Source organism: Mchenga conophoros, linkage group LG3 (genome assembly GCF_057382185.1).
Source record: "Mchenga conophoros isolate Kocher_MC1m ecotype Shallow Benthic linkage group LG3, M_conophoros_male_GT1.1, whole genome shotgun sequence".
Lineage (NCBI taxonomy): Eukaryota > Metazoa > Chordata > Actinopteri > Cichliformes > Cichlidae > Mchenga > Mchenga conophoros.
Window position 1 is genome coordinate 52,506,414 of NC_140528.1, and position 26,038 is coordinate 52,532,451.

At 39.6% G+C, this 26,038-nt stretch overlaps 2 protein-coding genes across 2 annotated transcripts; both read left to right on the forward strand.

Moving 5' to 3' along the window:
• The first annotated feature begins 500 nt into the window (after positions 1–500).
• Positions 501–24,960, forward strand: LOC146579415 (uncharacterized). Its single transcript, XM_085267950.1, has 4 exons — positions 501–550; positions 658–879; positions 22,309–22,455; positions 24,761–24,960. Exons 1-4 carry the CDS (start codon positions 502–504, stop codon positions 24,958–24,960), a joined length of 618 nt encoding a protein of 205 aa, XP_085124076.1. The 5' UTR covers position 501.
• Positions 2,393–16,149, forward strand: LOC146579416 (protein NLRC3-like). Its single transcript, XM_085269184.1, has 11 exons — positions 2,393–2,582; positions 3,795–3,824; positions 4,562–4,690; positions 5,035–5,163; positions 5,828–5,906; positions 6,076–6,295; positions 7,888–9,682; positions 9,771–9,944; positions 10,402–10,575; positions 13,352–13,398; positions 14,513–16,149. The coding sequence occupies exons 2-11, from the start codon at positions 3,817–3,819 to the stop codon at positions 15,052–15,054; spliced, it is 3,297 nt and encodes a 1,098-aa protein (XP_085125310.1). The 5' UTR covers positions 2,393–2,582; positions 3,795–3,816; the 3' UTR covers positions 15,055–16,149.
• Positions 24,961–26,038: the final 1,078 nt, after the last annotated feature.

Below are 26,038 nucleotides of genomic sequence, written 5' to 3' on the forward strand. Positions count from 1 at the left end.
CAGACTGTTCTCCTTCTTTTCTCTCTCTCTCTATTTCATCCATCATCATCATCATTTTTATGAAGCTGAACAAGTGATGATGTCATTTCTGATTTCACTGTAATGTGAGAACTCACAGAGGCAGATTTTATGAGTTACGCTTTATATTTTACTGTCAGCTTGGAGAAACAGTTTCTTTATATTGTGATCATTCCTATAAAAGTAATGAGGTTTATATAACACTGTGCTATATTTGCATGAGGCATCAGTTTGAGGTTAATTTTTTATAAGAAGAACACAAAAATTGTTTTTTTTCTCCTGGTGGACAAACTCTGTAACTACAAAACTGTTTCTAAATGATTTTAAGCCTACTTTGATATTTCTGCAGTTTCTCTTTGTGTTTGTTTGCAGATCTTGAAATGAGTGAATAAAGTCAGATTTTCCTTCTTCTAGCTGCAGTGCCTGACCTTTGACCTCATGTGTTGATGACTCTTCACCTCTGTCTCCTCTCACAGGGAGAAGATGATCTGCAGGATCCTGCTGCTCATCATCCTCACCTCATGTGTCTCTGGTTAGTTTACAGCTTCACTTTATGAACTCCAAATAAAGCTCAACAACAGATTTGTTCCAGTTCTCAGTGTGTCTGCTCCTCTCTTTCCCTCTCTGTCTCCTCAACAGGATCATTTGTAGTCAATGTGACACAGACCTGCTATCAGGCAGAGGAGAACCACAACATCACACTGGAGTGGACGTTCACCACCAAACCTGACAGATCCACCAAAACTCTCAACATCCTCTGTGAACTGATAACTGTGGTTAAACGTTTAATCCTGTATGATGTTAATGAAGGTGTTGAGGTGTCAGAGTCTCAGGATGAAAAGTTTTCAGGACGAGTCCAGAGTGACAAAGACGCCCTCAGAGAAGGACGAATCAGACTGCAACTGTCCAGACTCAGGACTGATGACTCGGGTCGGTACTTGAGTGAGGCGGAGACAGGTCATTGGTCCGGACAACATTTTTTTCTTGTTTCTCCTCCTCTTCTTTTCTCTTTTTTCTGAGGACCTGATGGCTTTGAACTTTTCTTGTCCATCTTCCATTGGTTTTAATTTTGCACTCCAGTATGAACACCCATCTCAACCCGAGGATCACCACAACATAATCTAATAATAATAATAATAGACCTACACCTTAGTTCACAGATTCACTTTGTCTAGGGTGCATTTCTGAGATTTCACACAACCCAGGATTCAAATCATGAATACGTAATGGACTTGGATTTACAACATTATAAATGAAATGTGCTCTATTTGGAAGCAGCATGTCTCCGTCCCCTTTCGACGGGTTGTGTGTGAGACTTTAAATCATCAAACTGTAAATTTTAAATTGCTATTGATCTCTTTACCCCTAGTCTTAAGTGTATATTTATTTTTTTACTCTTCTTATATATATATATTGTTTGTTTACTTGCACTGCTGTAACTGGAGCCTCGTCGTCTCGTCTCTCTACATACTGGACTGTATGTAGCGGAGATGACAATAAAGTTTACTTTGACTTCAGCAGCGAGCAGGCGCACCGAGGGCTCTCGCGCCTGCGAGAGCCCTCGCAGGCGCAAACCAACAAACACGCTGTTTTCGTGTTTGTTGGTTTGTTTTTATTTTGTTTTATTTTGCGAGTTGGTTTTTAGATGCCGCACCAGCCCGCCCTCTCCTCTGCGCCGCAAGCAGCAGGCGCACCTCGCAGACGAAGGGCGTCCTTACTCCCAGCAATGGGCGATAGAAAACCGATCGGAGCCTATGCCATTCCCAATATGCGCTGGCTGACGTCGGGGCAGCATGAGTACGGGCATTTTTTTTTGTGCCGATGCCCGTGATGTCGCCCCCCACCACGATGCCGCCCCGGGCACCCGCCCGTGTCGCCCGTACCTAAAACCGCTACTGGGAGACAGATTCAAAGTTCAATAAAATAACTAAATGTCTTGATGTTCCTTACTTGAATATACAACATCCACAGTGTTACATATTTTATAAAGGAGGATCAGCACAATGACAACAGCATCACTACATAAACCAAATTTAAAGTATTTAAGGGAAGTTAACTGGACACGAATTAAGTTTTTCCTTAAAGAAAAACAATTCTAAGTAAATGTTTCAGTCCTTTTGGTCAGATGTTGGTGCAAAATTACTGACGTAGCAAACATGTCAGGTTAGAATGCTACAAACACTGACGCTGGATAAAATCTAACTGAGGACTTTCAGTTCAGTTCAGAAGAAATGTGTCATTCTTCTATAAAAGTCATAACCTCGTAAGTGTGTACAGGTCACACTTAAATTAAGCTACCAGAATTTTTTTTCTGGTTAAGCTGGAGGGCGTGACATAGAGCTGACCGCCGTTTAGTGCTTCTGCGTCTTTATAACGACCATAAAAAGCTGGCTGAAACTGATATGAAATTACTTTCAGAGCGAGCTGCCATGTTGGGTCACACTGCTTCCTGAAAAGGTTTATTCCTGTGTTTTCTCATGGCGGTCCGTTAACGTTTCTGTTCAGCTGGACCGTTTCTGCATTATCGGTGGTTTCTGGATTAAATTCTGCACCGTTAATTGGAGGTAAAGTTGTACACCGTAAACCTTCATGCTAATCGTGTCGTTTTACGGTGTCATAGGTTTTTCTCTCTTCTTCTTCAGAGTTTGTTTTCCTTTCTTCAAGCTATACAATTAACTTTATTAACGCACAGATTACATTTATGCGGTTTTATATTATTGATATTATTGTTCTCGGTCATCCGGTTCATGTTACTGTAAAGAGCTTGGGGGAAAAAAGGCGACTGGACTGCTATTGTAACCAAATAAACTGCTGATGCGTCTTTGTTGCGAATTTATCGAAATAAACTCAATTTCCAGTTTATGTCGCACATTTTCACTCGTCTTTGAAGGCTTAGTCTTCTTTGTTTCCTATTATTATTTGGATTCACTGGGTTACGAACATCCTGATTATATCTGCGTAGTTTGATAAATAACGAAAGTGAAACTAAAGAGGACGCCGCCATCTCCCCAGGGACAAAAACAAGCAGTATAGACAGCAGTAAAAATGCACTACATGAAACATGGAAGTAAGTTAAGGTAGTAAAAAATAAGAAGTCAGTTAGGGCTCTCTGTGTTTAAATGCAGTAATTAGTATTTAAGGAACATTTTAAATCTGATTAAATTATGTTATTGATCGGAGTCTCCTTTGTTCCATATTTCATATGTGCCAAGATCTTTTCAGTGGGTCTGGAACACAGCTGTGACTCTGAGCCATGTTGCTGTAACTGCTTGATGCATTTTGTTGAATTAAGCAAAAAAAGGACGTGAAAGTTACACATAACATTATCAAAAATGCTCCGGATGACGAGTTTCTTTTTTCTGTTTTTCACCGTCCACTTTTCCCTAAAATAATTTCACGTGTTGAGATTCAGACCAAAGTCTTCTGCTTTGCCTCAGCCCGGAGTTTGTGGAGTGTGTGATCCAGCCGCTCTGGATCATTTTCTTTTATTTAATAATACAATACAATGTACTATTTTAAATTAAATTAATTTTATGTATTACTTTATTTTTCCACAGTATTTTCTTCTGGATTTTTTTTAGCCACTTATGAATTTAATCACTTGTGGAATTGCCCATAAACATCTGTAAAAGCTCTTTAAAGCGCTGGTACTTTGTATCTATGTATCAGAGTATCCATATTATTGAATACACCACAACCTAATTAGAAACAAACAAATAAACAGAACACATCAACAGAAACAAACCAGATTAAAACTTGTTTCTCTCTTTGATCAGGTGACTGCAGGATTTGGCCAAAATGGAAAGGTATGACACTCAACACCACACATTACATTTCTCTGTATTAATTCTTTCCTTTTTAGTATAAGTGTTATTTATTCATACAGTGTCACTGAAAGCTTTACTCTATGATGGTTTGAAACTAAAGCTTATTTTTCCTACAGATTAAGATGCCTTTTAGGGTTATATATATTTACTAGAATAATATTTACAATGAACAACATTTCCCCTGATCTGCCTCATTATGAGATTTTCTTTAAAGAGAAAAGAAAGTGTTTTTACCACCTTATCAAAACGCTTCACTATAAAAGCAGCATCAATGTGAAATCATTTCAAAAGACTGCAGTAAATATTGGACTGGTGTGTTTTTGATACACATGTGCCATATAACCTATATTATAAATCTAGAGGTGCTGGTTATTATATTAGTCTTGTTTTTAGATCCAAAGAACACCTGCCTGCCTTTAGTCTTCACAGCCATTATAAGCTGTCCTCTAACATCCATAGATTTATGTGATCTGTTTCAGATCATAGGTTTCTTGCAGTTAAGCACCAACAAAAACAGATGAAAACAGATGTCTGAAGTCTTCCTGGAAACCAGAAAAGACTGAAGTGAACCAAAATAATTTAGTGTGAAGAGCTGTAAACTATATAGACCCAGTGTTTTTTTTCTTCTTCTTGTAAATAGTTTGTGCAGCATATCCTGCAGCTGAAGACTGTAAAGGTAATTTCCATCCCTGATGGTCTCCTTTTCTGCCTGCCAGGATCCATCAAAGACCAGAAACCCTGGAAACTGAACAGGAACCTGAACTCAGCTGTGTGTCTGTGAAGAGTGATCGGTCAAAGGAAGCCATCGTTGTTTTCCAAGGAAGTGGATCTCCTTCAGATGATGAGTAAGATATAACCATTTGTCTAGCAGCTGTTGTAGCTGAAGAGTAAAGAAAAAGCAAAATTATATCCCACTGAAGTTAAAAGAAGAAAATCCTCCGCTGCACATAAGTAAGATATGATTATTTCCATACATTACATATCTGCAGTAAGGAAAACCTAAAAACTGCTTTTGTTTCACTTACACCTTAAATTAAAGCTAAAAATAGATGAAAACTATTTTTGTCTAAAATGTGTCTAAAATGGTCAGTGTAAATAAAAAACAATCACATGTAGCTTCAGTAGTTTATAAAACTGAAGATTGAAAAGTGTATTTTCCTCCTTGATGGTCATTGTTTCTGTTTACCAGGACACATCATAAACCAGATGTCCCTGAACTTGGACTTGAAGCTGAACCCAGATGTGTGTCTGTAAAGAGTGATCGATCAAAGGAAGCCATCGTTGTCTTCAAAGGAAAGGGATCCCCTGCTGTTGAGAAGTAAGATTAAATGATGCCTAGTAGGAGTTATAGCTGACGTGTTTCCTTACTCCAGTCTGGTGAACTGGTGATAAAATGGTAACTTAAAGTAAGAATTGAAATATAAGGAAATCATTTTCTGTCTGAAAGATGAATTCAGTGTATCACTGTAATCCATACATGATATCAACATGAGCTTGGTATTGATCTTTCTCTTTGTAGGAACACTACTGATAAAAAATTAGTATGTGATTATTATTCTTGAGTATCAAAGAAAAGTCTTATTTTAATACTAACATTATTCAATAGTCACCTTTTGTTTATATTCATGTTTTATAGTACTTTTCAAAATCGGGTCTACAAAGTTTTTACAATGAAAAATTAAGAAACAACTATGTAAAACAAAACAAATTAGACATTTTTCCCTTTGATATTTATGGTGGTATGAAAGATGAAGAGAGAATGGCCTTTATATTGTTATTTCAAGCACTGTGAGTGTAGAATCCGCCTGCTGGTCAGACAGAGGATGAATTGAAGGCCTGCACTGTTACTCATGCAATGGTACTCTAGTAGAGTCCAAATTTTAAAAAGAGAGCTCAAGATGAACATAAATAGGTTAATTTTAAGACCTTTATAAAACAGACACACAAAGTCTAAGCTTTGATTCTTCACGTTGTCTCCATAGAGTTGTTCAGTCTGGCTCAGATGTCTCCTGCCCCCATCATGCCCCGCAACATAAAACTGACCTGAGCCAAATATTTATGGTCTGTATATGTGAAACATTTATTTATTTGTTTTTTTACTATACAGCTTAAATCAAAAAGTAGATAAAAGTAATCTGCTTTCACTAGAGCTACATTTTAAACAGAAATAAAGCCAAAGCGTTACCTTCACTTCAGGAAATTTGTTCATTTGTCATTCATTCTGTTTCAGGGGCTGGAGGACAACATTGTCACTTTTGTGAAGAATGAGCTAAAGAAAATGCAAAATCATCTAAATGCAGAATCCCCTGAAAGTCAGAGAGAAGATGTGAAAATATTGGACAGTGAAGACGAGGAGCAGAGGAGGATCATTGGAGAGGCACTTCTGCAGATCACAGTTTATTTCCTGAGGACAATGAAACTGGAAGATCTGGCTGCCTGTCTGGAGAGCAGTAAGAGGATTTCTTTTCATAAATGCACCATTTAGGAGGACAGAACTGTTGTGTGTCCTGTATAGGGATGGGTATCGTTTAGGTTTTATCCGATACCGGTGCCAAACCGGTACTTTTGAAACGGTGCCGGTGCTTAAACGGTGCTCAAACCGGTGCTTAAAGAATGGAGAACACAAAATTGGTCCAAAAACCTCTCGTGTTCAGCTGTTTTTTTGTAAAGAGATAACAATGTTAGCCTTTTCTGCAGCTATAGGGCATATATGGTATCACTCATGGCTGGAAGCAGTGCTTAAACAATGGAAAAAAACACAAACTTTGTCCAAAGACATCTCATGTTTAACTGTTTTCCACTTTTGGCAGCACGGTGGCACGGTGGTTAGCACTGTTGCCGCACAGCAAGAAGGTCCTGAGTTCAATTCCACCGTCAAGCCTGGGTCTTTCTGTGTGGAGTTTGCATGCTCTCCCCGTGTTTGCGTGGGTTCCCTCCAGGTACTCCGGCTTCCTCCCACCGTCCAAAGATGTGCAGCTTGTGGGGATAGGTTAATTGGATAATCCAAATTGCCATTAGGTGTGAATGTGCGAGTGAATGTGAGTATGAATGGTTGTCTGTCTCTGTGTGTTGGCCCTGCGACAGACTGGCGACCTGTCCAGGGTGTACCCCGCCTCTCGCCCTATGACAGCTGGGATTGGCTCCAGCGCCCCCCGCGACCCTGAAAAGGATAAGCGGTAGCGAATGGATGGATGATGTATTTTAGCCTTTTTGGCCTGGGTGAAGGGAGTATCTGCCATTAAACAAGAAGACAGCCGCATGTAACTACTACGGTGTTTGCTAGTTCACCTTACTTGCATTAATGTAATAACGTGGTTAGCCTACTCAATGTAAAGTATACACGAACAACATTAAGCTACTCACGCAGAGAAGAACGGCTGCTGCTGCCATCATCATCCATCATCATTTCTGCTACACTTGCAGGGCTAGGGGCCAGGACTCTACTCTTCGGGTTTTTGGGGGATGTTGCTAACTCCGGGTCCAATAACAGGCAACCCACCCGCAGTAGATGTGCTCGGTGTGAGGTCTCGCAGCAAGCTATCAAATACGCTGCATTTTTCGGCTTAAAAAAAAAAACACTATGCGTCGCCAGGTGTTTCATCGGATTTGAGGTGTTACCTCCTTTGACAGTATCACAGTATCAGCTTAAAGCACTTGTTGCTGCTGAGTTTGCATATTTTGCTGTGAAGTACAGCCAGACTTTTGACCGCTTCGCCTTGGGCATTTTTAATCTGTAGCTCTGCTCTAAAAGAACGTACGTACCTGGACCCGCCTACTATCCTCGGAAACGTAAAATGATTGGCTAGAATTCAAATTGTGTGACATCTCAGGAAAAAAAAAAGCACCGAAATAAAGCACCGAAATGTGCGCTGCTTTTCGGTCTGGTTACTACCCTTTATGCCATCATGGCACCGGATACTGGTACCCATCCCTAGTCCTGTATATTCAATACTTTAATAAAAATATATAACATTCTTACGATACTTTTATAAAAGAAATTATGGACTAACATTTATATTTGAATTTCTCTTTTTTTGCTTAGAAAACCCTTATTCAGGTTGTAGGTGTGAGCTTAAGTCTACCCTAAAGAAGAAGTTTGAGTGTGTGTTTGAGGGGATTGCTAAACCAGGAAACGCAACCAATCTGAATAAGATCTACACAGAGCTCTACATCACAGAGGGAGGAACCGGAGTGGTCAACACTGAACATGAGGTCAGACAGCTTGAAATGTTTTCCTGGAAACCAAACAGACCAGAAACAACAATCAGGTGTGAAGACATATTTAAAGCTTCAACTGGAAGAGACAAACCAATCAGAACAGTTCTGACCAAAGGAGTGGCTGGCATCGGGAAAACATTCCTGACACAAAAGTTCACTTTGGACTGGGCTGAAGACAAGACCAACCAGGACATCCAGTTCATGTTTCCATTCTCATTCAGAGAGCTGAATTCACTGAAGGATAAAAAGTTCAGCTTAGTGGGACTTATTCATCACTTCTTTACTGAAATCAAAGAAGCAGGAATCTGTAACTTTAAAAAGTTCAAAGTTGTGTTCATCTTTGATGGTCTGGATGAGTGTCGACTTCCTCTGAACTTCCACATCACTGAGATCCTCACTGATGTTACAGAGTCCACATCAGTGGATGTGCTGCTGACAAACCTCATCAGAGGAAATTTACTTCCTTCTGCTCACATCTGGATAACCACACGACCTGCAGCAGCCAATCAGATCCCTGCTGAGTATATAGACATGGTTACAGAGATCAGAGGGTTCACTGACCCAAAGAAGGAAGAGTACTTCAGGAAGAGACTCAGAGACAAGGAAGAGGCCAACACCATAATCTCTCACATCAAGACATCACGAAGCCTCCACATCATGTGTCACATCCCAATCTTCTGCTGGATCACTGCTACAGTTCTAGAGAGCGTGTTAAAAACCAAACAGGCTGGAGGAAAGCTGCCCAAGACACTGACTGAGATGTACATTCACTTCCTGGTGGTTCAGACCAAAGTGAAGAACATCAAGCATGATGGAGGAGCTGAGACAGATCCTCTCTGGAGTCTAAAGAGTAAGAAGATGATTGAAGCACTGGGGAAACTGGCTTTTCAGCAGCTGCAGAAAGGAAACCTGATCTTCTATGAAACAGACCTGACAGAGTGTGGCATTAATGTCAGAGAAGCCTCAGTGTACTCAGGAGTGTTCACACAGATTTTTAAAGAGGAGGGGGGACTGTACCAAGAGAAGGTTTACTGTTTTGTCCATCTGAGCATTCAGGAGTTTTTAGCTGCTCTTCATGTCCATCTGACATTCACCAACTCTGGTATCAACCTGCTGAAAGAAGAAGAAACAGCCTCAGTGCAGACTGGAGAATCTTCAGTAAGACATTTCTACCAGAGTGCTGTGGACAAGGCCTTAAAGAGTCCAAATGGACATCTGGACTTGTTTCTTCGCTTCCTCCTTGGTCTTTCACTGCAGACCAATCAGGATCTCTTACAAGGCCTGCTCACACAAAAAGGAATCAGCTCACAGATAAATCAGGATATGGTCAAATATGTTAAAGAAAGGATGAATGGCACTCTCTCTCCTGAGAAAAGCATCCATCTGCTCCACTGTTTAAATGAATTGAATGATGACTCTGTAGTGAAAGAGGTCCAGCATCACCTGAGTTCAGGACACCTGTCCAAAGTTGATCTCTCTCCTGCTCAGTGGTCAGCTCTGGTCTTCATCTTACTGTCATCAGAAACAGGTGTGGATGAGTTTGACTTGAGGAAATATTCAGCTTCAGAAGAGGCTCTTCTGCAGCTGCTGCCAGTGGTCACAGCCTGTAAGAAAGCCCAGTAAGTATCCAGTTTAAGCCTTTCAAGAGATTACTTTAAAGTGCTTCTTTTAAGAGTTTGGAAAGTTCTCTGATATTTACGTTTCCAGGTTGAGTGGCTGTAACCTCACAGAGAGAAGCTGTGAGGCTCTTTCCTCAATTCTAAGTTCTCAGTCCTCCAGACTGAGAGAGCTGGACATGAGTAACAACAACCTTCAGGACTCAGGAGTGAAGGTGCTTTGTGTTGGACTTGGGAGTCCACACTGTATGCTGGAAACTCTCAGGTTAGCTGATTCTTTGTTTAAGAAAATGTGGGTATTTCACAACAACTGTCGTTATTTTATAGATTTTAAGATGTTGTTTCTGTTCTGTTGTAAGCTCTGAAAGAGAACAGTAGAGTAGAAATGAAACACACACTTCACAAATCAAAAAAACTATAACTTTATTTATGATTTAGTGTAGATTTATTCCAAACGGCTCTCATATTTTCGAATGTGTAACATACAGACGATTTGTCACATAGCATCGGTATGTTACGTTTTTGGATGAGAACGTGTCCGTCATAGTAAAAAAGACAGAAAATAATTATGTTTTTTGTTGTTTTTTTTAAATTTGAGTACAGAAAAGCCAGTTAGTGTGTTTTTAACAACTTTAACTAGAATCAGAATCTGTTAGTTCGACTGTACATCATCAAATTCAGAGCAGTTCCTAACAATGATGTGACATGTTGTATGTTTGAAGGCTGTCAGGCTGCCAGATCACAGGAACAGGCTTCCCCTCTCTGGACACAGCTGTGCGCTCCAATCCCTCCTATTTGAAAGAGCTGGACTTGAGCTATAATCATCCAGGAGACTCAGGAATGAAGCTTTTGTCTGATCTAAAGAAGGATCCACATGTGAAACTGGACATACTCTGGTAGGAAAACAGGAAATACAACTGGAAATATATTTTTTCTCCAACATATTGTAACAAAGAGCAGATATTTTGAATTTTTGATTTGTTTAACCCCAGTTATGACAGGTGCCTTTGTGATGGTTCTGGTTCTGTGACACAGGGTTTTGAGGGTTTTTTTTTTTTTTTTTTTGCTGCTTCCTGTTGTGTACCCATGTCCTTTGTGCTCCACACAGTCACAGCCATACCTCCCTGTTTTTAGTCAGACGAGGCGCCAGGGTTTCCATTTTCACGAAGAAGTCATCTGTGGGTGTGGGCACACCCGGGGAACACAGATTAACAGAAACTAATTGATGAGACAGGAAGCAAACACACATGAGATGAGGAACTTTCAAAATAAAACAGGAATTAAGAGTGTACTGACTGTGACAGAGACACATGAACCTGACCGAGACAGAAAGGTAGACAAACATGGAGACAGAGGAATACAAACACAAAGACAGAGACTCAAGGAGTGACACAGGGAAAGCAGGGAACAAACTGAAACTCCAGGAATCAAAATAAACAATCACTATAACCAGGAATATGAAAGAGCAGAAACAAAAATAAGCACAACTGCATAATAAGTAATGAAGAAACCCAGGAACACTAAATCAAAGACGCCTACCCTAAAAACTTTCAATTATAAAAATATGAGAATAATAAAGATCAGTCAGAACTTAGAGTCCAAACACAAACGCTGGATCGAAGCCCCAGGACTATATGACAGGGTCAGCAGCAGTCCAAATGAACTGGAGGGGCAATTAACTTTGAAAGGTTGACATTTGACTCTTTTTGCCATCTCAAATAAAAAAAAAAGCAATGTATATTTGCAACTATACAGTCACAGTATACTCAGAAGGAAATATATCCATGGTTAAAATAAGTACAAAAATATCTGTGTTAGACTGTAGAAGCAAGAGACAAGCTGTACACACATGTTCTCTCAATGAACTCACCACACACAGCTGACTTTGAAGACAATATCTTCAGCATATTCACATGATGATGAATGAAAGACTTTCCATGATGCTCATGCTTCCCTGCCCTGTTATTCCCACTGACACTTCTGGTAGAAACATCTCATAAACAACAGGAGAAAGACTCAGACTGAGTTTAGAGGTTGCACAGGGTGATATGTTTGCTCAGATTTTGAAAGGTATTGGACAATCTCCAAAAGTTGATTCTGTTCATCTGGACGTAGCGTTTTTGTGGGAGAAACGTTTCGTCACTCATCCAAGTGACTTCTTCAGTCTCAGCTGACTGCAGGTTTCCCCAACCTTATAAACAGTACATTTGCATAATGACTGAAACCAGCCCACTGAAGGAACAATGGGCTGGGAGGACAATGTGACAGTTATGTTGTGACTGGTCAGAATTAGCCAACAAAAGTTAATACATGTTTTATTATTCATGTTTTCTTCGTCTTCGTCTTCTTCGTCTTCATAATGGATTGCATTTATATAGCGCTTTTCTACGCACCCAAAGTGCTTTACAATTCCACTATTCATTCACTCACATTCACACACTTTTAACCCTTTCACATATAGTGGTCACAACAGTGGACAGCTATTCAAAGGCTATTTTCTTGTATTTGTGTCAGTGTACATGGTATACTGGCACTAGTACATTCACGTTGTTGTAAAAAGCATGATAATATATTAAGTAATCCAACGTATTCAGAATACGTTACTGTCATTGAGTAACGTAACGGAGTACGTTACAGAATACATTTTCGGGCATGTATTCTGTATTCTGTAATGGAATACGTTTTAAAAGTAACCTTCCCAACACTGTCCCCCACTAATGCTGGGGCAACAGTGACAAAGACAGAAACAGACTCAGACCCAAATAACTTGAAGCCTGAACACAGCAGTCTTTTCTCAAAATGTTTTGTTCTATATATTGATTTGTTTTGTGTTGCACTGAATAACTAAGCAACTGAAACATCCTCACACATGTTAACAGAGACAGAACATAGTATTTGAAGCACATTGTTTATTGTAGTGACAGAAACACAGGGAGGCAGAAAATAAAGCAGACTGAAACCAAGAAATGCTGCTGCAAGAAAGTATGAAACCAATACAGAATATGGAGAATAATCAAAAATTCAAAACCAGAAAAAACCCAAACATCCCAAAACTCCAAACTCTGAGTCTAAAACCCAGGGATCATGACATTATGTAACCCTGTTTCATTGTCCCCTCCAGATTTATTTTCCTCCCTTGCCAATGTTTAGGCTCAGATTGTCTTCCCAGACTGACTCTCAGTCTGGAGCTTACTGTGTACCTTTATGCCAATAAATGCAGAACCACTGTAAGCTTTGAAACAGGATTTTGACTTTCCTGGTGCCAAATAAAAGTGAAGTAAGTACTTGCATTTCATGCGGTGCAGATACAGTCATGTGAAAAAGTAAGAATTCTTCTTAAGTTATTCAATTCCTACTCATTGTTGAGGTGATCCTACAGGGGTGCACTGTTTTATACAGTGTTATTTATACAGGATCTTTTTTTTTACACGTCTTCAATGTCCTCAGGTTGTATTTAGGTAATTTAAGAACCTAATACAGACCTGATAATTAAAAGAAACGTGCTTACGATACATAAAAACAAAAATCCAACCTTAGAACTAAATGAGAAACTATGATCATTTTCAATTTATTGTGAGATAAAATAAAGTGCAAGCTTATTTCTCTAGAAGAGATGAATCAGAGAATATAAAGGCCATGTTTTCACACTAAAAGATGATGTGCTTATTTCAGTGTGGAGCCTCAAGGAGTCCAGTGGATGAGACCAGGTCTAAGAAAATGTAAGTGTGTTTTTGATTTACTAGCTGTATTTACATCATTTTTTCACACTTTATATGTATCTCTGCTAAATATCTTTTATCATATATTTTATAAAAAATTGTTTCAGTTATTTAATTCCACAACTAAAAACCCATTTTTGATACAATCTTAAAACATCACAAAGTTTTGCATACTGGTTTTTCTTCTTCATAAACTAACGTGAAAACCAATTAAACCCTTTCTTCATTATCTGGTGAAGAAACGTGGCCACATAGTCAACTAGAATTTTCTATTCAGATATAATTTTGCTAGTGGTAAGATTGGCATGGCTAGAGGAACAGCTGTAACAGCGCCAACCTCGTGATTAGTTTATAATATTTGGTGCGAAATCAAAGTTACCAGAGAGGGGGGGGGGGGGGGGGGTAGATTAATTAAATTATTGATCTACTTTGAACAGAATTTGGCTTCATGAGTCAGGTTGTAATTCATCTGTGTTAACTAGCATTAGCTAATGTACCGATGATCAGATTTGAGAATGAAGACAGAAAAATCTTTCCATAAATCAAATACACTGCTGATGCTGACTGATTCTGACGATGACCTGATTTTTGACTGAAAGGCAAATGTAAAGTTTGGCTCTGTTAACACTAAACTACCAAGGAGAATATTTTTACCCATCAGCATTTTAAAAATCCTGTCACCACAGGAGATATTTTCACTGTGTAGAAATCAGTGTAAAACAACTCTGGCACTCCTAGTTGCCTAGCAACACATTTACATGCATTTTGATGTGCACATAAAATGAAAATAATCAAATCACATAACATCACTTTGATGTTTGTGTTTAGTGTTGGTGGTGCACCTTAGACGTGAACTGAATGTGAATGCAAAGCCTCTATACTTATAGTTATATGTTCATATATATTCCAGTCACTTCCCTTTTGAATTAATTATTGTTGATAATTTTGAATTTTAAGATTTTTTTTCTATTTTTCATTCACACTCATCATCACACTGCCTGCATCCTTGAATGTTTAAGCAATAGAACACAAAATATGAGGACCACATTTACTGTTACACATTGGCTATAATTAATTATTTGCTATATACACTGTGTCTTATTGTCCCTTTTAGATTTCTGTGATCTGACGCTGGATTCAAACACAGCACACAAGAACCTCAAACTGTCTGATGGAAACAAGGAGGTGACACATGTGGAAGAAGATCAGCTGTATCCTCATCATGATCATAGGTTTGATCAGTGGCCTCAGCTGCTGTGTACCAACAGTCTGACTGGTCGCTGTTACTGGGAGGTCGAGTGGAGAGGAGAGGTTCATGTTGCTGTAGCTTATGGAAGAATCAGACGGAAAGGAGATGGTGATGAAAGCAGATTTGGAAGGACTTACCAATCCTGGAGTCTCTACTGCAGTGATGACAGGGGTTACTATGCAGGTCACAATTACATAGCAAGAGCCATCCCTCTGCTCTCCTCACCTCTCTGTCACAAAGTAGCAGTGTATGTGGACAGTTCTGCAGGAATTGTGTCCTTCTACAGTGTCTCCTCTGATAAACTGATCCACCTGCACACCTTCAACACCACCTTCACTGAACCTGTATATGCTGGGTTTAGGGTGAAGCCTGACTCTAGTATCCACCTCTGTGCTGACTCAGAATAATGAACTTACTGTGCAGAGAAATATTCTCACATTGGTGTTTCACACTTTTTCTCACTTAAATATTATGAACCTTAAATATATCAGGTAAACTGTCAGATACGTTGTACATATATTGGCTTGGTTTGTAGCCCCGAGTTGTTGAATGAGATTCTCCTGAAAAAATCATCTTATTGTCTTTGGTGCCTATTTTTTAAGAGCACTTGTCAGTTTCTATTATGCGTCACAGTTTAAATAGGAAAGAGGAACTTTACTTTAAAATCTGTTGCATTACTATTATCAACTATTATATTTGTTCCATTATACACATTTTAATAATTTTTAGACTGATGGATGAAATCCTTGGAACAGAAAATGTAGACATTTTAGATGTTGATGAGTTAGACTTTGTGAGGAGGAGAGCTGCAGGCTTCAGATTTTGTGTTTAGGCTTAATTTCTTACATTGCATTACTATACATTTGTGTTTCTCTCTCTTGTTATGCAAATTAATTAACATTTCACTACAATTAATTCCTGGAAAAAGGCGATATCACCACCATGTGACCAGTTTTCATAACAATTGATCCAAATGGTTCTGGATCCAAAAAAAAATTATTAATTTCTGATGATCTAAATGTAGCTTTAAATACTACTGACACGAGTGCACCTTATGGAGGTTGTAACTGGAGGCCTTGGAGACATCTCTCTTCATTTCATATTCAGTAAAAACAGTCTGACTTGTAGATGACCTCCAGTCTGTGTTTCTCGACTGATCTAAGGAGCTTGGAAAGAAAAGCGTCTGGACTTCTTAAAGTTACTACGATGACTGAGAACCTTCACAAACGTATTTCTCGACTGATCAGAAACTGTTTTTCAATCTCAGATTTGGTTTTTATTCTGTGTGAAAAACACAATCCTGATTTGTAACAGAAAAGGGAAGGTGAAGACAAAAGAAATATGTAAAGAGTAGGATTTTTTTCTTGTTGACGAAGGTGTTTTTACTTCTCCAGTGTATAAATGTGTGTAATTAATTTAAAACCTTTGTCAGTTTTTAAATTCAGTTGGAGAATATTTAAACACAGCTGTTTTTTAAATAAATTTTAATAAAGGACTGTTTGTCTGGTACTATGTTGCACTGTTTATATGAAACACTAAAATGAAACTGTTTATATGTGTATAAACTGTACACTGTATCCAGAGAGTCAAAAACAAAAACGGAGGAAAAACAGACAGGAAGATATTTTTAAAGCATCTTTGTAAACATTTATACAACAAGTGTATATTTTCTGTACAGTATATGAGGGGAAAAGCGAGAAGCAAAAAGACTCGTTCCAACTTTCATTCTATCAGTTTCTCCTCTCATCACATAAATACCTGAGCAGTGACAGAGACCGCGACTGCAGCATTTCTCATCAGAACACAAAATACTGAGAACCATCCACACTTTTGGATCTCGTCCAGCATAATTCAAAGCCTTGTTGATAACAATAATATAAATTGTGTGGTGTGAAGTTGTGGAGAGTTTCAGGGTTGTAGGTCAAAGAACTAGTAGGGGAACACTCCCGCTTTGATCGTTTCTGCTCTTCTTCTCTTTTTTCTAAACGGAGCACCTGATGGTTTTGAACTTTTCTTGTCCATCTTTTATTGGTTTTAATTTTGCACGCCAGTGAACACCCATCCCCCAACCCGAGGATCACCACAACATAACCTAACAGACCTTAGTTCACAGATTCGCTTTGTCTACGGTTTATTTCTGGGATTTCACACAACCCAGGATTCAAATCATGAATACATAAACGGCTTGGATTTACATCATTATGGATGAAATGTGAAATATTTGGAAGCAGCCGCCCCTGTCCCCTTTCGACTCTAAATTATAAATTTTAAATTGTTATTGATCGTCGTCTCGTCTCTATATACTGGACTGTATGGAGCGGAGATGACTTTGTTTGACTTCAGCAGCGAGCAGACACACCGAAGGCTCTCGCACTCACTTTTCGCGTTGAAATTTCAAAAAAGAAATTATAAGTCTGTATCATAATGTCTGGTGTTTTCATGTTTGTTGGTTTGTTTTTATTTTGCGAGATGCTGCTCCAGTCAATCAGAGAATCCCCCACCGCCCTGCCCTCTCCTCCCTGTGCCACAAGCGGCAGGCGCACCTCGCAAACGGAGGGCGCCCTTACTCCCAGCAAATGGGCGATAGAAAACCAATCGGTGCCTATGCAATCCCCAAAATGAGGTGGCATGATGTTGGGGCAGTATGGGTGCTAGCAGCTTTTTTTGCTGGTGCCCACGATGCCGCCCTCCACCACAATGTGCCCTGGGCAACCACCCATGTCACCCAAAAACTACTATTTACTGTCTGAATAGAAAACGGGATTTCTACTCATCTAATAATAGATGTCAGAAGACTTCATCAGATCAATCAGTGGAAACAGTTTGATCAACAATGTAAACGAGACTGTTGGAGTTCACTTTAATAACATGATGGACAGAATAATGAGACACGATCCACAAAATCATGAACTTCATGGAAGTCTGTTCATTCAAAAGGAAACTTTATCAAACTGTCACTTTTCAGTCAGAAGATGAAATTTGCTCCATGTTCACTTTACTGATGAGAATCATGTCGACCTCACAGACCTCGTGTATCTGATAGGTATTAATGTTAAACATTAACTGTGTATTTGTATAATATATACTGTGTATATGATGGATTTAGCTAGTCATTATGCAGAGACATGAAAACCTGCAGATCCTGCAGAGTTTGTGGGAAATCCAATCCAGCACTGACCCTTGTATTCATGTTCAAATATCAGTAAATGTGCCATAAATGTTTCCTGTGTTTTCTGCAGTTTCTTCAGTTTAAACATTTTCTACATTATTGTTGCTCCAGCTCAGCACATAGTGAGTTTACAGCTGTTTGTATTTTATACATGTGCTTTTGAGAGTGCTTCACTGATATTTTTTTTCCTGAAAAACCTAAAAAACAATACATTTATAAGCAACAAAGTGCACAAAACGTTAGGTGTAAATGGTAAATGGCCTTTATTTGTATAGAGCTTTTCTAGTCCCTAAGGACCCCAAAGCTCTTTACACTACATTCAGTCATCCACCCATTCACACACACATTCACACACTTGTGTAGCAAACATTATAAGACAACAGATGAAAGTAACCTTATTGCTGACTTTGGCGTATTTACATTGACATATTCATTAATATTCCATTTCCATTGAAATCAAATGTGATTTTTAATTTTTCTAACTATATTAGAATATTCAGTAAGTAAACTAAATAATCTGGCAATTGACAGTTCATGTAAGAGGACAGCTAATGTTATCATGTTTTTGATGTTGTCTTGTAAATGTTTAATGGACATACAAGAGCCCACCTTTCATTTTATATTTGATTGATTTGATAACTTGCAAATGGTCAACAATCAGTGAATCATTTAAGATCAATCAACTGCACATCTTATTCAATAAGTAGCCTTTAAGCTACAGTGTATCTGGTGTACAAAGTGTACAAAGCTTGTGCCAAAACATAGTTCCATTTAGTGAGGCCAGTTGTTGTAGCAGAATCAGTTAAAGGTTTTTAGAGCACCAAAAGAAGTTTTTGGTGGTCTGTGAGCCAACAATGGTGGATTATGTGCTGATGTAGCACAGTGTCCACCTGATCCCTGGTTTCAGCATTCAGGCTTTGCAGGATTAACATCACCGAAGAACCTGAGATTAAAAACCTAAACCTGTTATGTATTTTTGTTGTTTTTTTTCCTATCAGCCTACCTTTCTGACATGTCTGCCCAATGTGATGTTTGTGTAAAGTTGGTCAGAAGGTTCCTTTGTAAGTGCGCATGCGCCATTAGCGTGCTGCCTGCTGTAACCCTAATTTCCTTCGGGATTAATAAAGTATTCTGATTCTGATTCTGAATGTTGACAAAACAAAAGAGATGATTGTTGATCACTGCCCACTTAACATCAATAGATCCTCTGTGGAGGTTGTCAAGAGCACCAGATTCCTTGGTCTCTACCTGGTGGAGAACCTCTCCTGGTCCCTCAACACCAGCTCCATAACCAAAAAGCCCAGCAGCGTGTCTACTTCCTGCAGAAGCTGAGGAAAGCCCATCTGCCATCATCCATTCTTACCACCTTCTACAGAGGGACTGTCGAGAGCATCCTGAGCAGCTGCATCACTGCCTGGTGTGGTAACTGCACCATATCAGATTGCAATACCCTACAATGGATAGTGAGAGCAGCTGAGAAGATCATTGGAGCCTCTCTTCCCTCCACCAAGGACACTTTCAGCACCCGCTCCATCTCAACGCCACCAGCACTATGGAGGACCTCACACACACTTTTCACCCTGCTGCCTTCTGGAAAGAGGTACCGGAGCATTCGGGCCCTCACTGCCAGACTATGGAACAGTTTCTTCCCCCAAGCCGTCAGACTCCTGAACACTCAGTGACTGGACACACACACACACACACACACACACACACACACACACACACACACACACACACATCCATTGCACTGTCTTGTGTCTGTGTCGCCCTGTTCTGTCTAGTGTTGCACTGTCTTGTCTTGTTTTCTTAGCAGTTTTTTGCACATTGCACTTTACGTAGTCCCGTGTTTTTCTATTATATGTCATATGTAGCACCAGGGCCTCGGGGAAAAGCTGTCATTTCACTCTGTACTGTACGACTGCACATGGTAATGACAATAACAGACACTTGACACTTGGCAGAGTCTGCAGCCACAGTTTCAGTGCAGCTCACCAGCACATGAAGACTTAATGGTCGTCTATGATCCAAATCATGATCATTGTTCTGTGCACACTTTCAGCTACAAGATGTAAAATTGTCTGTTGACATCAGAGTGAAGTGTGTTGTTTTGTTACTCCAGAAACATGTTTAGATGTTTGCAGGCTGAGGAGTTTATCTGTACCCGTCCTTGTGTTTCTCCGTCTCTGGCAGCTGTCTCTGCGAACCATGAGCTCCTCTCTACGAACGTGGAAGAACATGTGAAGTTTGTTCTGTTGATTTCACCCGGTGCATTTCACTCACTGACCTGCAAGATAAAAACAAAATATCACTGTAATGGATTTTCATTTCATCAGAGCTCACAGATAAGTTGAGCATTAGCCAACAGGGGGCGTTTCTCACCAGAAAATAAATGAGGCAAAATTAAACAGGTCATGTGATCGGTGTTCTTTAAAAGTTCCTTTCAGACTCACTGGTTTATTTGAAAGTTACAGGTTAGTGCAGGATAAACAGGTTAGTTTGCTGCACTGTGATGGATTTAACAGAATAGTGTCCCAGATAGGAAACATTGAAACTATGTTGAGTCAATATCAGGTGATGTCATTGAATCAACGTTGAAGTGTGATGTTGACCTAACGTCACTCTTGCACCTTTTTTTAATGTTGAAACAACGTCAGGTTTTGATGTAGAATCAATGTTGAAACCTGACATTGATTCAACATTATATTTTCTGATACTGTTGACATTGAAACAATATCAGAATCTGACATTGAAACAATGTCAGATTCTGATGTTGAAACACTGTTGAGCTATGGTGTTGATTTTCCACCTCTTTCGCACAGTTGCTTTTTATTAAAACAGTTAAATCATGACTGGAAATCTACCTTTCTTTATAGGTATTTTAACCAATACTAAACTACTGCATGTTTCCATCAATACTTCAACCACCTAAACACATAATTGTACTTATTCCTTAAATTGGACACCCTTTATTGTCATGGTCGGACGGTCCTTCCCGGGGCGACCTGCCTGTGTGTGTATGTGTGTGCTTCTCTCTCTCTCCTCCTCCACCCAGTGTCTGACACACCCGCACCTAATTTGCCACCCAGCTGTCACTGATCATCCTTCGTTGTGGGCTGAGGTATTTAACTGTGTGTCCGGAAGTCAGTCGACGCTGGATTGTACTTGAAGCTCGGTAGTAAGGAGTGTTTTGTGACTTCCTGCTTAGCTTTAGCCAGCTAGCTTCCTCACCTGTTGTTTATAGGAGGAAGAGATATGGAGGTTGGAGAGAAGGAGCCCGTGGATTAAGCTATTGGAGGAGAACACACACTCTGAGAATCACTTTGGAAACTCACCTGCGCACTACTGGGAGTTTGGAGAAGATCACTGTTGGACTTTGCACTTCACTTTGTGTTTTGAAACTGTTTTTGGGCACTGTAAATAAACGCACTGTGTACTTTGCATCCTGAGCTCCGCGACTGAGTCCGTACTTTCCCATTACCCGTGACAGCTTCATGTCCTGAGCATTGTGTTTTCCTTTTTTCTATGTAGTGCTTAGCAACTACTCAGAAGAGTATTTAATTTAGATTGACTTGAGGCATGATTTGATGGCATAGTTCAGTTTTGAATTGTTTGGCGGTGAAAGTTTGGTTTTGTGAATGCAGCTTGAAATTTGGGTTTTGTGTTCACAGTGTGGGGAAAAGGAGATCAGCTTTCCAGGAATGTGTCTTAGAATTAATCTCTCCTTTCAGGCACATTAATGATTACGGCTGTGAATTCAATCCCAGGATAACAGGAGCCTGAATTAACATAAGTCATGTTACACAGCACACATCACTTCCTGTAATTAAAGCAGCTCAGAGTCTTTTGTTGATGTGACTGATGATTCGCTCTGATCCAAAGTTGGTCCTGCACAGAGAATCCTGTCAGTCCCAGTTTGTTTTTCTGAGACACTCAACATCGCTACATCAGCATAGAGGTGTCGTTGGCTTAATTTCTTTCTCAACATGAAGCAGCAACACTGCAGTTCAAACACTGAATATAGTTTTGGTTTATGTGAGAGGTTTAAGGGCTGAACTGCTCTTGTATTTCCTCAATGTGCACTTTAAATTTCCTCAAACTCCACCGATCCAAACAAAACCGATGCAGAAGCAGAGTCAAAACACTGAAACTTTAATACGTTTAATAATAGTTGGATTAATTAATGTGCTTCCTCTCTGATCGTCATTCTGTCATCTATAACCTGCTGGACCATTAAAGATCTGGATCATTAAGAAGTCCAAACAGGAAACATGAAATTTGTTAACGAATGCCTCGTCATAGGGGTCAAAGGTCATCAGCCATGCTGGTCAGACACAGATGGAGACCGTTCACATTTAACATTTGGGACCATCTTACAGCAGAGATCCAGGTCACCATCAAACTCCATAACATGTGACTCATGGATCAGAAATCACCATGACGACAAGTGGCTCATCTGAGGTGTCAAAGTCTCAGGATGAAACGTTTTCAGGACGAGTCCAGAGTGACAAAGACGCCCTCAGAGAAGGACGAATCAGACTTCAGCTGTCCAGACTCAGGACTGATGACTCGGGTCTGTACGTGTGTGAGGTCAACACGGATTATGGCTTCAGATCTGACAGATGTCGACTAAACGTCAGTGAGTTGAAGGTTTCAGTGAAAGTTATTTAATGAATGTGAGCGACTCAGATGCTTGTGTCTCTGCAGCAGTGAGGGATTGTCCTGAACCTGAGAGAAAACCTGAGACATCAAACACAGAGAGATGAGGAAGGATCGGCCTCTGCTGTGGACTGACAGCAGCTCTGCTGCTTCTCATTTATTTACTGTCTGAATAGAAAACAGAATTTCTACTCTTCTAATAATGGATGTCAGAAAACTCAGTCAGTAGAAACAGTTTGATCAACACTGTAAATGAAACGATTGGTGTTCACTTTAATAACATGGACAGAATAATGAGCTATAATCATAAACTCAATGGAGGAAACTTTCTTCAAGTTTACATTATTTTGAAGGGAAACTTTATCAACCTGTCCCTGATAACATGATGAAATAATCTCTATGATTATGGAAATGAAACAAAATTAGCTCATCAGCCTCACAGAGAACGTGAAGCTGATCTGAGATGTTTAGTTTCATTTGGTTTTCTGTCAGTGATTCAGTTTGCTTTTGAAGGACAGTTTGTAACGAAGTATTCATGCTGATTTGATGATGATGATGATGATGCATGGATTATAGATGGATTAAAATGCTGCACATCATTTATGTAACTGAATCATTAATATTTTGGAGTTCAAACATTTCATCCATCCATCCATTCACTTCCGCTTATCCTTTTCAGGGTCGCGGGGGGCGCTGGAGCCTATCCCAGCTGTCATAGGGCGAGAGGCAGGGTACACCCTGGACAGGTCGCCAGTCTGTCGCAGGGCTAACACACAGGGACAGACAACCATTCACTTGCACATTCACACCTAGTGACAATTTGGATTATCCAATTAACCTATCCCCACAAGCTGCATGTCTTTGGACGGTGGGAGGAAGCCGGAGTACCCGGAGAGAACCCACGCAAACACGGGGAGAACATGCAAACTCCACACAGAAAGACCCCGGCCTGATGGTGGAATTGAACTCAGGACCTTCTTGCTGTGCGGCAACAGTGCTAACCACCGTGCTGCCTTTCACTTGATAAGAAATTCAAGTGAAAGGCAGCACCTGTTAAATACAGTCGGACAGCGTAGGCGTGTCAGTGCAAGTAAAATCACAGTACAGTAAGTGCCTTTAACATAACAGAACCTTTATTAGTCCCACATGTGGGAAATTGTTGTTGTTCTTTTGCCATCAGAATTATTGTCTAAAGGCAAAGAAAGATGCCCAACGGACTAACTTTACCAAATGGACCATCCCAGCCTTGCCGTATTGGATTCACCTTTTATTGTTTATTTCATTTTATTTTCACTTTGCTAAATACGGGACAGACTTGACTGGGGGAAAGAAAGAGGGAAAGAAAAACAGCGGGGAAGAGGAACGGTGATAAAGGGCAATAAACAAAAACCAACAAAACAAACAGACAATAAATACATCTATCAATCACATGGATCACCTGTTGAGAAAGAAAGAAGAGAAAACAAGCAAAAAAAAGACAGAAATATAGCAAAACATCATCGCAACGATCTATGTGAATATAACAGTAAATACTAAATATTAAATGTTATTGTGCAGCACGTAAGATCGACAGCGCACAGTGTGCTTCGAGGTAGGAGCCAAAAAGGGTGTAGTTTGTGTGTTTGAGCACCCGTGTGTACACCTGTGAGCATGAGCGCGCTTGTATTTAACAGGTTCCTTCATTTAATGATCTGCTAGAGGGTGTGGGGGCCACAGCCCCGTCCTCCAGGGCATGAAGCAGGTATGGAGGAGATCCAGGCTCCAGACATCCAGAGGCCCCCAGAACACAAGAGACCAAGGAAGACCAACAGAGGGGCAGCCGCGCCACTGTCCCAGAAAGAGCTGAGCAAATTGCTTTTGTTACAGCAGAAAGTGGACAGTGCAAAGTTACATAGCAAAACATTAGAAAAACTCTGGAACAGGATTAGAATAAGATACTGTACACAGTAGAATAGAATAAAATTAAATACTATAAACAATAGAATAAATAGAATACAAATACTATATACAATAGAGTAATATACAACTTTGCCAGATATTATTCTTGATGTTAATAAATTACTAACATCAAATTATCAACATCAAGAGAAAAACCAGTAAGTGAGCTGCAGAATAAACCACACAGTGATGACAGCAGGTTTGTAAGGACTTCTCAGTCCTGGAGTCTCTACTGTCATGATGGTGTTGGTTACTATGGAGACCATGATTACATAGCAAGAGCCATCCCTCTGCTCCCCTCAGCGGTGAGTGTGGCAGTGTAGCAGTGTATGTGGACTGTTCTGCAGGGATTGTGTCCTCCTACAGCGTCTCCTCTGACAAACTGATCCACCTGCACACCTTCAACACCACCTTCACTGAACCTGTATATGGCCTTCAGATCTTGTCCATTCAAGGCCTTGTTGATAACATAATGATAGAAATTGTCTTGTGTGAAGACGAGGAGAGTGCCAGGGTCACAGGTCATAGAACTAGTAAACACATTTGAAGGGAGTAAGTGAACATCCATATTCAGCCCGTTACACAATTCCTCCATAACCAGGAACACATAATTGTTTGTTTACTCTTGGTTAGCATAGTTAACTAAGAGTAAACTACGTATTAACAGCTGTTTTTGTTCCCGGTTAAACTGTTTCCTGCTGAATGAAAATATTTTTAATGTTAGGTTTAATCCAGAGTCAGTTAATCTCAGCCAAACCGATTTTCTCAGGAACAAATAAAACACTGTTAACATTAGTGGTGTGCAGATCGATGTTGAAATATCGATTCTTTCGATACCAGTAATTTATGTTCTAGAATTGATTCTCATATTAAAATATCAACATTTTAGTACTTTGGGGTAAATTTGTAGTTTTTAATTAATCAGAACACAGTGGAAAGAAACTGTATCATTCGGATCGTCTAAATTGGAAGGAACTACTTCCTCTTACGCCTTTCATAGTCATATGTGAAATACAGCTGTATAAATGTGTTGTAGCCCCTGGCGTGCGCACTCACAACAATGGCTGAGTGTAAACGGAGTCACGTGTGGACGTATTTTACCTCCACAAACAGCCAAGAAACTGTTTGCGATACACGTGGCAAGACAGTGAGTTGTTGTGGCAACACCACTAATATATAATATATATATATATATATATATTATATATATATATATATATATTATATATTATATATTATTACAATTACATAATACAATTACATATTGGATTTTGAAATACAATGAAACATTACGTGTTTGTACAGAGTGTCAGTTATGGATCAGTATCACCCTGAATTTTACTTGGTATCGTATCGGAAAGGAAATCAGTGTTTAAAACACTGTTCGAAATGTTAATGTTTGAAATAAACCAAACATTAACATTTCAAAGTTATCTAAGAGACGTATATATCATGTTTAACTTGAGTAATGAAAGACCGCGGGGGGTTTGAATCCACTCTTCTCGCCGGGCTCTAGTGATCCTTGACCTCTTGGTCTGCTATCAAGCTGGTGGGTAACAGACGTCTTCGAAAACATCAGAGCACTTTTGGAAATATCCTGATAAATCGAGCAGATATTTAAAGTT